Source organism: Acinonyx jubatus, chromosome B2 (genome assembly GCF_027475565.1).
Source record: "Acinonyx jubatus isolate Ajub_Pintada_27869175 chromosome B2, VMU_Ajub_asm_v1.0, whole genome shotgun sequence".
Lineage (NCBI taxonomy): Eukaryota > Metazoa > Chordata > Mammalia > Carnivora > Felidae > Acinonyx > Acinonyx jubatus.
Window position 1 is genome coordinate 7591655 of NC_069385.1, and position 15049 is coordinate 7606703.

At 51.1% G+C, this 15049-nt stretch overlaps 1 protein-coding gene across 10 annotated transcripts in view; it reads right to left on the minus strand.

Moving 5' to 3' along the window:
* Positions 1-5145: 5145 nt before the first annotated feature.
* Positions 5146-15049, minus strand: part of MAP3K4 (mitogen-activated protein kinase kinase kinase 4) — a 110612-nt gene continuing 100708 nt past the window's right edge. For 6 of the 10 annotated variants that reach the window (XM_027056492.2, XM_027056493.2, XM_027056496.2 and 3 more), the window contains 7 exons: positions 14939-15009; positions 13859-13975; positions 12816-12975; positions 10507-10629; positions 9528-9634; positions 7447-7626; positions 5146-5687 (listed from right to left, as the gene is read on the minus strand). In XM_027056492.2, coding sequence (XP_026912293.1) covers positions 5667-5687; positions 7447-7626; positions 9528-9634; positions 10507-10629; positions 12816-12975; positions 13859-13975; positions 14939-15009 — 779 coding nt within the window. In that variant the 3' untranslated portion in view covers positions 5146-5666. Of the gene's footprint in view, positions 5688-7446; positions 7627-9527; positions 9635-10506; positions 10630-12815; positions 12976-13674; positions 13767-13857; positions 13976-14938; positions 15010-15049 lie in introns of those variants that run through there. The other 4 variants (XM_027056498.2, XR_003419204.2, XR_003419205.2 and 1 more) reach the window with 4 other exon arrangements.

The window sequence follows — 15049 nt, forward strand, 5'->3', positions numbered from 1 at the left end:
TCCCTGGTGGCGTGCCCCGGATGAAGAGCTTCACGTCCTGACATTTTCATCCGACTGTAGCTTGGGTCAGCCCTGCTCAGAGCCGGCACCGGGATCCAGAGGAAAACACCGTTTTCCTGCACTCTGGACAGCCACACCCCGGGCTTCCTGCAGCTTTGAGGCAGGGAGTTTGATGCACTTCTTCTAGGAAACCAACTCCACAGAGTGACTTTCTTTACCAAAATCCCCAGCCATCCAAAATGCAGCTTGTAGCCAGGGGCAGTGGACAGATTCTGGGCCTGCTAAAGGACCAGGAGTAACCATGGAGGAGGAACTCATGCGCTCTGTGAGTCTATCATCTTGCTTATTTTTTAGAGAGACCACAACCCTTTTCATGGGATCACACAGATGTACCGGAGTATCTCTTGACTTGCTGTATTCTCTAAATGAGTGCATGCAAAACCTTGTCAAACTAGTAGCCACTGGTGTTTAAAAATTAGAAACATTCATATTTTCCCAACATATCCGTAAAAGTGGATCTGAAACACAGTGACTTAGCAGTAAAATCCAATGCTAATCATGCAGCCATGACGTAGAAAGCCATGATGTGACGTCACCGAAAGGAGCCCTGGCAGCTTCCGGTTTCTCTCCCGGTAGAATGGAACAGCAGCCTGGCGGGTCCCCATGCGAAACGTTTTCGGCTTTGCAGAGAATGTAGCACTTACTCCTAAATATGGACAAAAATGACCAAAGGGTACCCGTTCTCTGCTCAAAACGCGGTTTAACCAACCCAGCTTGCCCCGAGGCACTGTTCAGACTCTTCACCGACTTGCTAGGCCCGGGTGAGGACAAATGCTCCGGGGGCAGCCGGTTTCCAGCGCGGCCACTGGAGGAGCGTCGGGGCCGCACCACCTGCCGTCTGTGTTGACAAGACCGCAGGAGCGAGAGGGGCCCGGGCTGCCGGCCGCGTCCGCACTGGCCGCGAACCATCCCGCCCTTTCCGGAGCTTCCGGGCAGGGCGCCCGCGGTGTCAGCCCCCGGGCCACCGTGCGCCGGGTTCCCCGGGGAACCCGGTGTCCGCCCTCCTTCAGCGGGCGGGTCTTGCAGCCTCCGCGGAAGTGGCTCTGGCGCGGGGCTTGCGGAGGACGGAGGACGGTGTTCGGGGCGGCAGCGATGGTGCGAGGGAACCGCCCCACCTGCGACCCCGCAGGGCCGCTCGCGTTCCCGGCCCCGGTTCTCCTTGTAAATGCTCTTCCTCCGACAAAACGGGTCCTAAGCCTAGCGCTGCCAGGGCGGGGGACGCAGCTCCGTGACACGCGTGCGCGGGCTTCCTGTGCGTCCACACACACGGCCAGGAGCTGCTGCTGCGTGTGCGAACTGGGAAGCCAGCTCAGTGGCTCTTAAGACGAATGACGTGGGGTTGGACGCCCTGGACGGGGGCGCAGCCCCTCCCCCAGGGCCAGACTCACGGTCATTTGCTGCCTTTGCCAAGGAATCGCGTGGGAATGTCACGCCAGCTGCTGAAACTCCATTTGTGGCTTCTTCCCCGCCTCTACGAGGACACTGTGGCTGCGCAGATAAAGAATTGGTTGCATCGGAGGAGGAGGATTTCCTAAAAGTATCCCTAGAGATTTAATTAAAAACCATTTTTAAAACCATTTTTTAATTTTTTGCCAGGATTGAATGAAGCTCACTTCCTTGATCGACATGCCAGACGGAAGGGCAAGTCCCTTCTCAAGGCCAGCCCCCCTGCCCTCCCTCCCCGCCCCCCCCCCAAAGGGCCCGTGTGAGGCTCCCTCGGCACCGAGCGCCCCGAGCGCACGGGAGCCTGACGCGTCAGCCACGAAAGAACGCACACCACAATCTGCAACGCGCTCCCGCACCCCTGGCTTGGGTTTTGAGTTATCTCCAGAGTTTCCACAAGGGTCAACGAAAACCAACCACTCCAGAGGCTTCGAGGCTTTCAGTCCTAAGGCAACGGTGCCGCCAAGCACCGCCCTACAACTTCAGAGGAGGGTAGGGGACTCACGGACTCAGGTTTCTCTAGACCCAGGACATCCTGTACCATTCCCAGCACCTGTCACCAACTGCTAAGGTGTCAGAAACAGAGTACGGGAAACTTGACCTAATTGGTTAGCGCATGTCTCCTGAGAGCATCAGCCCTCCAGGGCAGGGCCGGGGCACCGGCCACTCAGGGAAGGCTGGTGAGATGAAGGGGGTGCTGACTCAAGACGCTTTAGTAAGTGACCTTCCATGGTCTTCTTTTGATTCCCTTTCCTGAAGTAAAAGTAAGAACCTTTCTTAAATGCAAACGGGCCAAAATTAAATCCAGGACGTTATACACGGTATGTTGAAGCAGAGTTGGTGGTGAAAAAAAGCAAAGCTTTCTCCAGTGAAGGATAAGCAGCTCGAAAGGAGGCATTCCTCAGCCCCTGCAGCCTTGTCCTGCTTTAATATTAAGGTTCTGAATGGTCTGACAAGCACTTATCAAGTACCTACTTAGATCTTTTCAGTATCTAGAAAATACTCCTACGACCATGTTAGTAAAGCTTCCCACTGAATAAGACTCATACAATTTTTACCCTTAACATTTTGTTTTCATATGAAAGGAAAGTCTTGTTTTGCATGTTGGAGAAACTGGGTATTTTTGACATTTCTGGCATCTCTGTTCTGTTGAAATTTAAGGAGGTAAGCAGCATGAATACAAAGTTAGGATTCTGGGGGCGCCTGGGTGGCGCAGTCGGTTAAGCGTCCGACTTCAGCCAGGTCACGATCTCGCGGTCCGTGAGTTCGAGCCCCGCGTCAGGCTCTGGGCTGATGGCTCGGAGCCTGGAGCCTGTTTCCGATTCTGTGTCTCCCTCTCTCTCTGCCCCTCCCCCGTTCATGCTCTGTCTCTCTCTGTCCCAAAAATAAATAAACGTTGAAAAAAAAAAAAAATTTTTTTTTCAAAGTTAGGGTTCTGGAATAATAATCCCTTTGGACTTCAAAACTGCATTACGCCACACAAATCGCACTTTTTCTTGCTCTGTAGTCTCTAGCGGGATCCCTCCCAAGCACTTTAGGAAATCAGGAGTTACCAGTGCAGCCCAGAGCCATTTCCATCTGGATGTTTGCAAACGATGAGGAAGGAGAGCAGTGGAGAGAATTAACAAAGGTGATCAACCTGTGCAGGGTGGCTCAGGCTTCTAAAGTTTATGCAAAATAACATCACAAAACCACAGGACCCCACCCCCTGCCCACATGGGGCAGCGCCTAGAATGAGCGGTGCGCATCTGAGGCAGAAAGGCCGAGAGGCTCCAGGACAGGGGTGGCGGTGGGTGGGGCAGCTCCTCCTCCACTTCTCTGTCTCGTCCACAGTGGAAGTTAGGGAACGAGTCACTTGAAGTGCACGGTGAACCCTACCGACGTCACACATGACAATTACCTACAAACTGACGGTGAGCCTAAACGTAAGAGCAGAAACTATGAAAACTCTTTGAAGAAAACCTAAGTGTAAATCTTCATGACCTTGGGCCCGGTAATGATTTCTTAGATAGGATATCAAGAGAGCGTGCAATAAAGAACAAGTTAATGAGCCAGATTTCAAAAGACACCATTAAGAGAAAAGACAGACGGGGGGGGAAAAAAAACGACTGTAAATCATATCCCTGGTAAAGGGCTTGTATCAAAAATATATAAAAACCTCTCACGATTCAATCAGACGACAACAAATACCCCAATTAAAAGATGGGCAAAGGACCGGAACAGACATGTCACCAAAGAAGATGCAAATGGCCAACATGCAGGAGAAAAAACGTTCACCCTCCTCAGTGAAATGCGGACCAAGCCCCCAGTGAGCCAGCGTTTCCCACAGAGTGGACGCGATCAGAACGACAAGTCCCGTGGAGGTTATGGAGGAGCCAGAACCCTCGCACGTGGCCGGTGGGAGCGCAGGATGTGTGGCCACTGTGGGAACAGTTTGGCACGTTCTTAAAATACCGAACGTGGATTCGCCACGTGGCCCAGAAGTCCCACTGCCGAGAGAGATGAAAACGTCTGTCCGCGCGAACACGTGCGTGTGAATGTTCAGAGCAGCATTCCCCCCGAATAAGCAAAGCATGGAGCTCGTCGGTGAAGAAGTCGCGTGTGCAGCATCTGCACTCACTGGAGCGCTCGGCACCGCAGAGGAAGAAAGTCCCGGTGCGTGCAAGGGCCCGGATAAGCCTCCGAAGTGCCAAGCTCAGTGAGGGAGGCCGGACGCAAAAGACCACGTACAGTCAAATCCGTCTGAATGGCATGCCCGGAAAGGGCGAGCTGTCAGAAGAGGTGGCTGAGTGGTCACCTACGGCTAGGGAAGGGGGACCCAAGCGGATACGAGGCTTCTCCGTGGAGGGGTGTTCTGAGACGGGCTGTGAAGATGGCCGGCCGTACAGACGTACAACTCATTATGGAGAGTCACCTAACGGCATCCGTCCAAGATTAGGTGAATTCTACCTCAAAGAGCTGTTTGAAAGAGCTGAAATGTTTTTAAAAAATCTAAGTGTCTGTATAATCCTGCTGCGATGCCAACGTTCTCTGGACATTCATCTCTTGAAGGGGACTGCCGCCCAGGAGGGAAGGTGAACACACAACGTGCCGGAGAAATGAGTCTCCCAGAGCCAGCCGTTCGGTGTCAGCTTCTGAAAAGATCTCAGGAAGCTTTAAGCTCAATCTTTTAAAAACTTAATCGCAAAAAAGAAACGAAAGAACACCATCAATGACATATACTTTGGGCTAGTTTAGAGGACTAACTGCTGGAAGGTCACCTTCTGACAAAGATGCTTTCTCCTCAAGAGCTCATTCGGCGGTGCCTACCACTCACCTGTCACCTCTCCGTCCCGGGGTACACATCGATGGCCTCCATCCAGCGTGCGGTAACGAGGCTTACCCTTTCACCCTCCCACACTGCCCGGGTGACGTGGGAGAATTTAAAGGGGCCCTCTTGCATCCCGAGTGGTGCTTCCTTTATCTGCTTCACTCTTCACGAAAAGCCAGGAGGTCCTAGGTCCTGAAGGACGGCGCCCGTCTCTAGTGCGCCTGGCTGCACCCCTTTGGTACGGGAACACACGAGCGAGAGCAACAGACCTCTGTCTCAGGTAACGTCTAGGCCCTGAAGCTGGCAACCATTAAGAGACAGTATGACTGAACTTTCCTAAAATAAACCATTTATTGAAAAAAGAACCTTTTTCTGAAATTTCGTCAATCAGCCTTTGCGTAACAAGCCCGTGGCTTGCCAACGACAAAAAGGTAAGGTTTCACAGTCAGTGCACTCGACAAACAAGAAGTTTAACAACAAGGCCCAGGACACCGATAACACTACAACTGCTTTTGAACCCGGGAAGGTCAAAAATACTACACTGACGTCACGGTCCTCAGTCACACGAGAAACAGGTGACAGAGGCGATGGTCCGTGTACAGTAGTAATGGCACTTAACATGCAGCTTCTTTACCTCGTGGACACCGTCACGCGGAAGGGCCCCGCGCCACATCGGACAAACAGGAGCAGCAGGACGAGTGACGCTTGTCGCCTGTGCAGTCCTCAGTCTTGGAAGGTTAGAAAGGCTTACACTGCTTCTCGGCACAGTCTCTATGTAAATATTACATACAGTAGTGATTGAGAGAGAGGATTCTCCGAGCACACACACCACCAGGCCACAGACCAACTGGCTTCATTCTTCATCTGTGCAAACCTGTGAGGGAGGCAGGAGAGAGCTGAACACGATTCACGGTCCGCGCACAACTCACGGTGAGTCACTGCCGCCGCCTCCACGTTCCCAGCGCTGAGCCGGCGGGGGGAGGCTCGGCTGGTGCGGCGAATAAGGTCAGAGCTAAGTCACTGCTCTGTCACCTGACCACTGAAAGCGGTAAGAGTCTGTCTGTATGCTTTATAACAAAGAAATTAGTGTCTTTTTAATCACAGATCCTTAATATCTACATAGCAAATCCAGCTGTCTGTTCCCTAATTCCACCCACCCATGAACGTGGTCACTCCTCTCTTCCGCATCGTCCTTTCCTCTATCGGGGGCTCCCCTGCAAGGCCCTTCCAGTGTTGTTTTCCCCAGGGTTTCACGGGCACCCCACTTCTCCCTGAAATACTCTCTGGGAGTATTTCAACGTTCTGTCTCCCAGGTCTGCATCTGGGCCCCACTCTCTCCCGGGCGTGGGCCTGCAACACCTGCGTGCCCATCTGAAGTCCCTGAGCAGACGTTCCAAACGCGCCTCGACCGTGATCTGCCACAGACAGAACCACCACCTCCATGACTCAGCACCCCGCCAGCTGCCTCTGTACCCCTCCTGGCCAACGGGGTCTCTAACCTGGTGACCCAAGCCGGGGCCTGGAAGCCGTCCTGGACCCCACCCTCACTCGCCTTTCTCAGCTCATCAGCTACTTGGTGGTGGCCATTTTAACCCCTAAGTATTGCTGATAATTCGCCCCTGACCCCCCATGCCCAGCCTATTAGCTGTATCCAACTTCCTCACTATTCTGTTGCCAGAAGGATCATTCCAAAGCACTATTTAATATTATGCTTATAATAAAACTGAAATTCCTTCATGTGGCGCCTGCTTACTTTTCCAGCCTTACCTTTCACCAGTTTCCACATCCTAGGATCCATCTGCACACACAGTTCCTTGACTGTTTTACCCTCTTCACCCTGCCATACCCCTCCCTCCCTGCCTAACCCCTCCAAACCTTCCCACACAGCTCAGGCATCTCATTCCAGAGCAAGCAATACCTGAGATTACCTAGCTGGATTAAACTGCTCTTCTCAGTGACCCCACAACATAGCATGCGTACCATTATCACAGCTCTGAACATACTGACTGCTCAGTCATTACTAACTCTGTCTCTACTCTCCCAGAATTTAGTCATTACTAACCCTGCCTCTACTCTCTCCTGGTAGAACTCAGTCATTACTAACCCTGCCTCTACTCTCTCCTGGTAGAACTCGGTCATTACTAACCCTGTCTCTACTCTCCTAGATTTGAGTCATTACTAACGCTGTCTGTACTCTCCTAGAATTTAGTCATAGTCATTACTAACCCCATTCCTACTCTCCTAGTAGAACTCAGTCATTACTAACCCGGTCTCTACTCTCCTGCAATGTAGTCATTACTAACTCCATCTCTACCTCCTAGAATTTAGTCATTACTAACCCTGTACTCAAGCAGCCTACGCACTCTCCAGAGTAGAAACAGGGTCGTTCGGCCAGTTCCATTAAAAATTCCACAAGTGCACTGCAAACACACCCGGATGGATCAAGCAGAGGACCTCAATGAACACTTATCCCCCCAAAATAACATACAAAACCCCTTGGCATAATACGTTGACCTCCTTTCCATTCCAGATATAGGGATTTTATATCTAAGTTCCCAAATTCCTTCAGTGCCAGACATAAGCAGAACTCAAACACTGAAACATGAAAAACACTGTTCCGCGATCTGCCCAACCTTGACGAAGGCGTGGTCGAGGAGCTGGCTGGCCGTCCACCTCATCCGGGGCTCACTTTCAAGGCAGTGAGAAAGGAAGTCCTTTCCTTCTGGGCTTAGTCTTTCAGGGATCGGTGGCTTGTGCCCCATGCCCACTTTATACATAATCTGGAAGTTGTGTTCATATTCATGCCAAGGCCTCTAAAAGAGGGAAAAAACAGGTTTTAATACTACATGGCCTTAAAAAAAAAAAATGAAACTTTCAAGTCTTTTCAGGCACCTCAATATTAATACATGTCAGAGGCCGGCGAACTTTTAGCTACAGAGCCAAACGGTAAATAGTTTAGGCTTGCGGACCACGTGACCTCTACCACAACTCCTCAGTTCTCCCACTGTGGGGTGACAGCAGCCAAGGAAGGTGTATAAATGAATGGGTGTGACTGAATGCCAATAAAACCTTATTTACAAAACCAGGTGGTCAGCGTAGGCTGCCGACCCCGTGTGGATGTTCTGTTAGCCCAGCATTACCTAGAAGCCACATCATACAATAAAAAATGCAACACATAAAATGATGTAAATATGTCAAGAAAACATATAAAACTCAACAGTTATCTTATGGGGAATTACTACACTACCTTATTGAATAGTGAACGTGAAATTCTATTAGTGCGAAGCTCTGGTTACTTTATATATCATAAAACATAACAATAAAATGCTATTTCATTCAGAGGCCGCAAGGTATAATACAGTTTCCTACTAATAGCACGAGAGGTTTGTAACATCTCCTGCTTTACAAAAATGATGCTGCTGCATGTGCGCGCGCGCACACACACACACACACACACACACACACAATGGTACCTTTATACATTTGCCTCGTTTAATAGTATTTTCATCAAAAAATAAATTTTTTTAATAATAATAATTTTTTTAACAATGATTTTTTTAACTTTTTTTAGTGCTCATTTATCTTTGAAAGACAGTGAGAGAATATGTGAGGCGGGGGAGGCGCAGAGAGAGGAGGACAGAGGATCCAAAGTGGACTCGGCTCTGAGCTGTCAGCACAGAGCCTGACGCGGGGCTCAACTCACGTACTATGAGATCATGACCTGAGCCAAAGTCAGATGCTTAACCAACTGAGACACCCAGGTGCCCCCCAAAAGATAAGTTTTTAGACTTTGCAGATACTCAGTCCTACAGAACAGCCTCATTGCCCTAAAAATCCTTGTGCTCGATCTATTCCCCCTTCCTTCCCTTTCCCACAGCCCTTGGCAACAACTGATCCTTCTACTGCCTCTACGGTTTTGCCTCTCCTGGAATGTCACGTGCTGGAATCACACTACACATATGTGGTGTTTTCAGATTAGCTTCTTTCATGTGGTCGCATGCTTTTCACGGTTCCACCAAGTCGTCTTCTGACAGCTCACCTCTTTTCGTTGCTGCGTAATATTCCGTTGTCCGCATTTCCAGTTTGCTCATCCACTCACTTACTGAAAGACACCCTGGTTGCTGCTTCCAAGTCTGGCAAATTATGAATAAAGTTGCCCTCACATACCAGTTGTCGAGTGGACCTAAGTTTCTGGCTTCCTGTTTCTTTCTGTAGCTCCTCGCTTCTCAGTGTTTTAACTTCAGCTTCATACTTTTTTTATTCCCTCGTAAGAGTGCTCAAAGTTATAAATCTTATAAATATCTGGTTCCTAGTCTGTCACTCGTCTTCACAGTACTGTATCTTTTGACAGGTCACATTTTTTATTTTTTTTTAAATGTTTATTTTTGAGAGAGAGAGAGCACAAGTGGGGGAGGGGTAGAGAGAGAAGGAGACACAGAATCTGAAGCAGGCTCCAGGCTCTGAGCTGTCAGCACAGGGCCCGATGCGGGGCTTGAACCCATGAACCACAGGATCATGACCTCAGCCGAAGTCGGACACTTAACCGACTGAGCTACCCAGGTGCCCCGACAGGTCCCATTTTTTAATCTTTAGTCATGGTCTCTAGTTAGCAGATATGTCCATGGTATTGATAATAAATGATACAAGCACACGTCCAGTCTTGTCAGGGACAGAGCCCGCCGGGGGTTGGCCCCCAGGTGTGCACCCCGCTTACCTTGCCAGTCACCATCTCTATGACGACGCACCCCAGACTCCAGATGTCAGCGGCACGCCCGTGGCCTTCTCCTTTTGCGCGAGTGATGACTTCTGGAGCCATGTATGCTTTAAAAATCACAGATACGGGGATAGGAATAGGTTATAAACACAGTAGCACACAGTAATCAAGCCAACCATGAAATTAATATTGTCTAATATTCCACATAAAAGAAACAACTAATTTGCTGGGGGCAGGCAGGGAGATCTTTCTCTGAGTTATGTAATAGGAAATATCAAGAGCAATAGACATCTCGAATCAGTTTTCTGAGTGAACATTTTAAGAGGCTGAATTACTATCTAAAGGACGATTTTTGAATGGCAAATCTTCAGATAAACTGTATTCACATTAAAAATGTGAAACCTGCACTACAAAAGAGGATGAAAAGCTTTACGCCACTGAACAGTCGAAACAAATTAATTACCCTTTCTGCATGTCCCTCTTAAAGGGGACAAAAGAGTGGACCGTGGTGAGGAGCAGGCCAGGTGTGGGCGTGGCTGTGTGGGTAGCACGTGCCCGTGTGTGAAGACATTCACTTACTCCTGGGTGTGCCTACCCACTCCTTTTCCTTTAGAAGGGCCGATAATGCTCCGAACTGCCTGTCTGCTTTAGACAGACATGAAACGGTCACAGGTGCTGGACAATCAAGAGGTTATGTTCGAAAAGAAAAAAACAAACCAGCCCATACCATCGTGTTTAATATACATACGGCTGAGTTTGGGCTGGAATCATTTAAACATCCCGCATGTGAACAACAAACGATAGTGTTCCGGGGAAGAGAAGGAGAACTTTCCTCCTGCCTCTCACTCTGGGGGAAAGGTGTTTAGAAACCCTCCTCCCTGTTCCCGGGTCGAGCTGACAATAGGGGTGATGGAAAGCCCAGACAGCAGGCGCACTGTAATGAGCCGCCTTCGAAAAGCCCGATCGGGCCAGTCCCTACCTGCAGTCCCCAGGGTGCTATTCACTTCGCCCGGCATGGTCTGTGCGTTGTTTTTAAGCTTTACGGAGCATCCAAAATCCCCGAGCTTGATGAGTCCAGACGAGGTGAGGAAGATGTTGGCCCCTAACCGGAAGAAGAAGGGCACGCAGGTGCATTTAAGCTTGCCCGGTAACCAGAACTCCCAGGGACTTGCTTCACAAACTGAATTACGCAAAGCTTCATAAAACTCCACTTACAAAGATAATCACAGAAAGACCCTTCAGCCTTGTGCACAAATGTTAATACAAAGCAATTTTAATATCCGTACAAACAGCTTTGACCGATAGGTTCTGAAGTGAAATACACGCACAAACTCTGACACTAAAAACCCAGAGACAAAAAGGAGCTGTGTATATGGCGCAAATGCTTGTGCTGTGGGTCCCCGAAAACAGTGGGCACGGACGGAAGGCCCGGCACATGCACCGCTGCCCCGTAGGCCGACCGAGGCCGCCCTGGGCGGACGTCACCCTCTCCCTGAAGAGAACGCTCTGCCGCCTGCTTCTGTGTCTACAAGCAACGTGCCTCGCGTACCCCAGCTGGGGTCGGGGCTTATGCTCCCGGCTCCGGGCAGCTCGAGGCTCCACGATCTCTCCGGCACCGTGCGTCCTGTGGCACCTTCCTCAAAAAGCATGACGGACCCACTCGCGTTATATAAGCAGCCACACAATGAGCTGACATCTAACAGGGAGTCCTCAGCGCCCCAGTGCTCCCAGGGTACGCTGTCCCCACAGCGGACTCGACAGCGCTAACTTCACGACTCTGGAGCTGGCCCACATGTGCACACTGGCGGTGCTGAGTTATAACAAATATCACAAGGACACAAGTGAATGGATTGATTCAAGGACCCTGGCTGTGCTGACGACAGGAAGGTACCATTTTGTGACAGGGGTCAGAGACAGAACAACTGCAAACAGGCAATGCCGTGGCCTGACAAAGAACCAATTAAGCAAGTGCTCAGAATGACCCCCGCAGCGGTGTCGGCAGACGGGCAGGTGGGGAGGCAACGAGACTGGAGGACGCTGGGGATTCAGGGCAAGCCACTGCAGAGAGGGTGGACAACTCTTACACCCAGTCCAAACCAGGTTCTGGTGTAATCCATCCCCGCCCCGGGGTCTAGGGCCCGGCTGGAAGTCAGCCAATTCTAGAGTGAACGTGCTTAGGCTGGCCTCAGGCTGTGTGACAGAGTGGAGTCCTTTACTCGAGGACCCATGGGAGACCAGTAATTCGTCACTTGAATTACCTCGAAGGCTCCCAAATACAAAGGCCAGGGGCAAACGCCAGAGAGACAGTTCTGAGACCAGCAGGACCATTCCCCTCACGCCAGAAAACAAAAGCGCTTCAAATCAATCAGCGTGACCAAGTCAGTCATTGGCAGAACTCTATACTGGAGGAGGTTGGCGTCAATAAACGCTCTCGCCCAGGACACGGCTTCCATTTCAGACTCACTGTCCCTTCACACATTCACGAGGTCCACATGGAAATACCAAAGAGTCCGGACACGGGGAAAAGAGCTCCAGCAGTGAACGTCTAGTAAATACACAAGCTTGGCTAAATCAGCCTATAAAAATAGCAAATTTCATTTTTTTTTTTTTGAAAGTTTATTTATTTCGAAAGAAAAAGAGAGAGAGCACAGGCAGGGAAAGAGCAGGGAGAGAGGGAGAGTGCGAGAATCTCCAACAGGCTCCTTGCGGTCAGTGCAGAGGCTGATGTGGGGCTGGAAACCATCAACCCTGAGATCGTGACCCGAGCCAAAGTCAAGAGTCAGACATTTCACTGACTGAGCCCTGCGGGTGCCCCGCAAATTTTATTCTTAGAAACCAGACTTCACTGAAAAGAGTGTGACCCGCAAAGAGCAGACTTATCGGCTCATGGGTGGAGACAAGTGTTCTACATGGCCTCTCGATACTGGGCTCTTTGTGGAAGCACATTGCCAGTAAGGGTACTTCTTTGTGGAGAAGTGACATGTGGGAGTGGGAACGAGTGTCTTGGCAGCAGCCGCGTTCTGGTGCTGGGCACCAAGGAGTCTGGTCTCCGGCAGCCAGGTGAGTATGGGGGTCACCTTCGTTTTAATGTTTAGCTTGAGAGCAAGAGGGAGAGCGAGCGAGCGAGTGAGAGAGCGTGCGCAAGCGCCCGCATGTAGAAGAGGGCAGAGAGAGAGAATCCCAAGCGGGCTCCGCGCAGAACCCACGAACCGTGAGATCATGACCTGAGCCGAAATCAAGAGGCAGACGCTGAACCGACTGAGCCCTCCAGGCGTCCCAGGGGGTTACCTTTAATGTCTCGGTGAACTATGCCGTGCTCGTGGAGGACGTTGATGGCAACGGTGATCTGCTTTGAATACAGCCTGATGACGTGCTCCTGAAGTCCCAGCCTCGACACCTCTTCTAATGTCCCCTCGTCACAGTACTCCATGAAGATGTACATTTCTTCCTGCGGGTGGAAGAAGATGCAGCCGCGTGTTCACACGTACGCTAAGTGAAGAATCTGGAAAACGTCACAGGTCACACCCCAGAGGAATCTTCTTTCTAACGGTAGGCTACGCTTGTCCTCCTCGACACTGAATCTGTCTTGTAGCAGTCATTTCTCGCTCCTGCACACGGGTGTCTGCCTGCCTCCTCTGTCTGGAATTATACAGCTGGTTGGGACAAGAACGTCTTCTCCAAATCACAGGCGGTAAGTGTCCATAAACCTCTGAAACGAAGTCTGCTATATAATCTCAGACAGGGACCAACAGGGCTGTCCCTACGAATGTATTATTAAGTACTGAAACACATCCTTTTCAGACACGAATCTGTTTGGGAAAACATTGAAAATCACCGTTCAACTTCCCCCGGAAGTTCAGACTCCACCGGGACGCTCCAAGTTATCCTCTTTCCCTCCAAGTGTTTACTTCCAAACACAAGGGGGGAAACGAATTTGAGGCTGTAACGTTCTCATTTCACGATGGGCCCTTACACACGTGTAAAAGGAAAGTCAGCGTTACTCGATAGCGCACACAACAGCGGCTCAGTGAAAACTGGGGGAAAAAGTAACGCGCTGTGTAAGGGGCGCGTTGGAAGAATCTTCTGACTGGCAGGATGGGTTTCAGTGCTTTATAATGTCGGGTTAACGACTACAGTCTACAACTTACATTTTAGGAAGAACTCCTCTAGTTTCAGAGAGAAGGCAGAAATGATGTAACTCATGGAGATTTCCTGATAATTAGGCAAAGTTACTGTGCTCTGAAATGAGAAGACCTGTGATGTAGAACAGGACTCCACCTGCGCCCTTAACTGATTCCTCACACCAAACCGTGTGACCAAAGTTGGCTTACTCTATGCAGCTCCACACCAAAATACCGAACCAGATTGGGGTGCTTGACGCCCTCAAAGATTTTCAGTTCGTCTGCGGTTTCCTTGATGGTTTTATGGTCGTTGGGCTGAAACCGAATCTGAAAAGAAAACCGTCGATCAGCGTCGGTCCTGCCACAAACCGGGCAAGACACCTTTCGAACGCGGGGGCCGGGAGGCCGTCTCCTGACGTTTGTGCCATCCAGACCCACGGGGCTACGGTCAGCGGCTTTGTGACTCGATTTTGAGTCTTTCTTTCCTTTGTCGGGCCACGCGAATAAAATGCGCCTGCTTTACGATACTGCTGGGCGAGCAACCTGCTCACGGGATCACACTCCGAAGTGCGGACCGGACCCACAAAACCACGAGACAGTCAGTAGGCGATCACAGCTGTCTAGGTTCTGGGAAGGCAGACATGAGAGAGGATTCTGCCCTCAGGAAGCTTCCGGCCACGTGCCAATGAGGTTGAAGAAGCAGGGCGGGGAAGAGCCACACGGGGAAGACACGAAACGCGAAAGGGAGGCCCGGGGGCTGCGCGGGGGGCTACCGCGCCCACACGAACGGCCGCGGCAGCCCCACACTCGTCCTCCACGGGCTCCCCTGCCCTTCGGAGTCCCGAAGCGTCTCCTCACGAGCGACAACGGTATCCGTTTCCCTGACGGGCCTCCTCGGCTTTCCCCGGCTCCCCCCCAACCTAGCTGCAGCTGTTTCTGAAGCCGATCACAGAGGTCTCCTCCCCCGACTCCCCGCCAAGACGCTACCGTTGTCACCGTGCTCTGGGTCTTCGGCTAACTCTGCCTGCCTCCCCGGTACGGCCCCGAGCATCCCTGCGTGGGGGCAGAACCACGTGTGCACCGGTCTTAGCAGCCTCACCGGGATCCGCACTGGAGTCGGACACCCCGTTACTCTGCCGTCTCGGTGTATCTGCCCAGACGACGCAACACGGAGGCACCCGAGTTGGCTCTGTGCGCTAAGAAGGCCTCACAAACGAGCTGCTTTACCAAATCTCTGTCTCACAGAGAGGCTCCAAACAGAAGGGCCTCCGGGAAGGCCAGACCACTCACCTCCTTCATAGCCATCAATTCGCCAGTGTCGACACTGATGCAGGTGTAGACCTTCCCGTACTGCCCCTCCCCTGTGAACAGAACAAACACACTGCTCTCAGTCACCAAAGC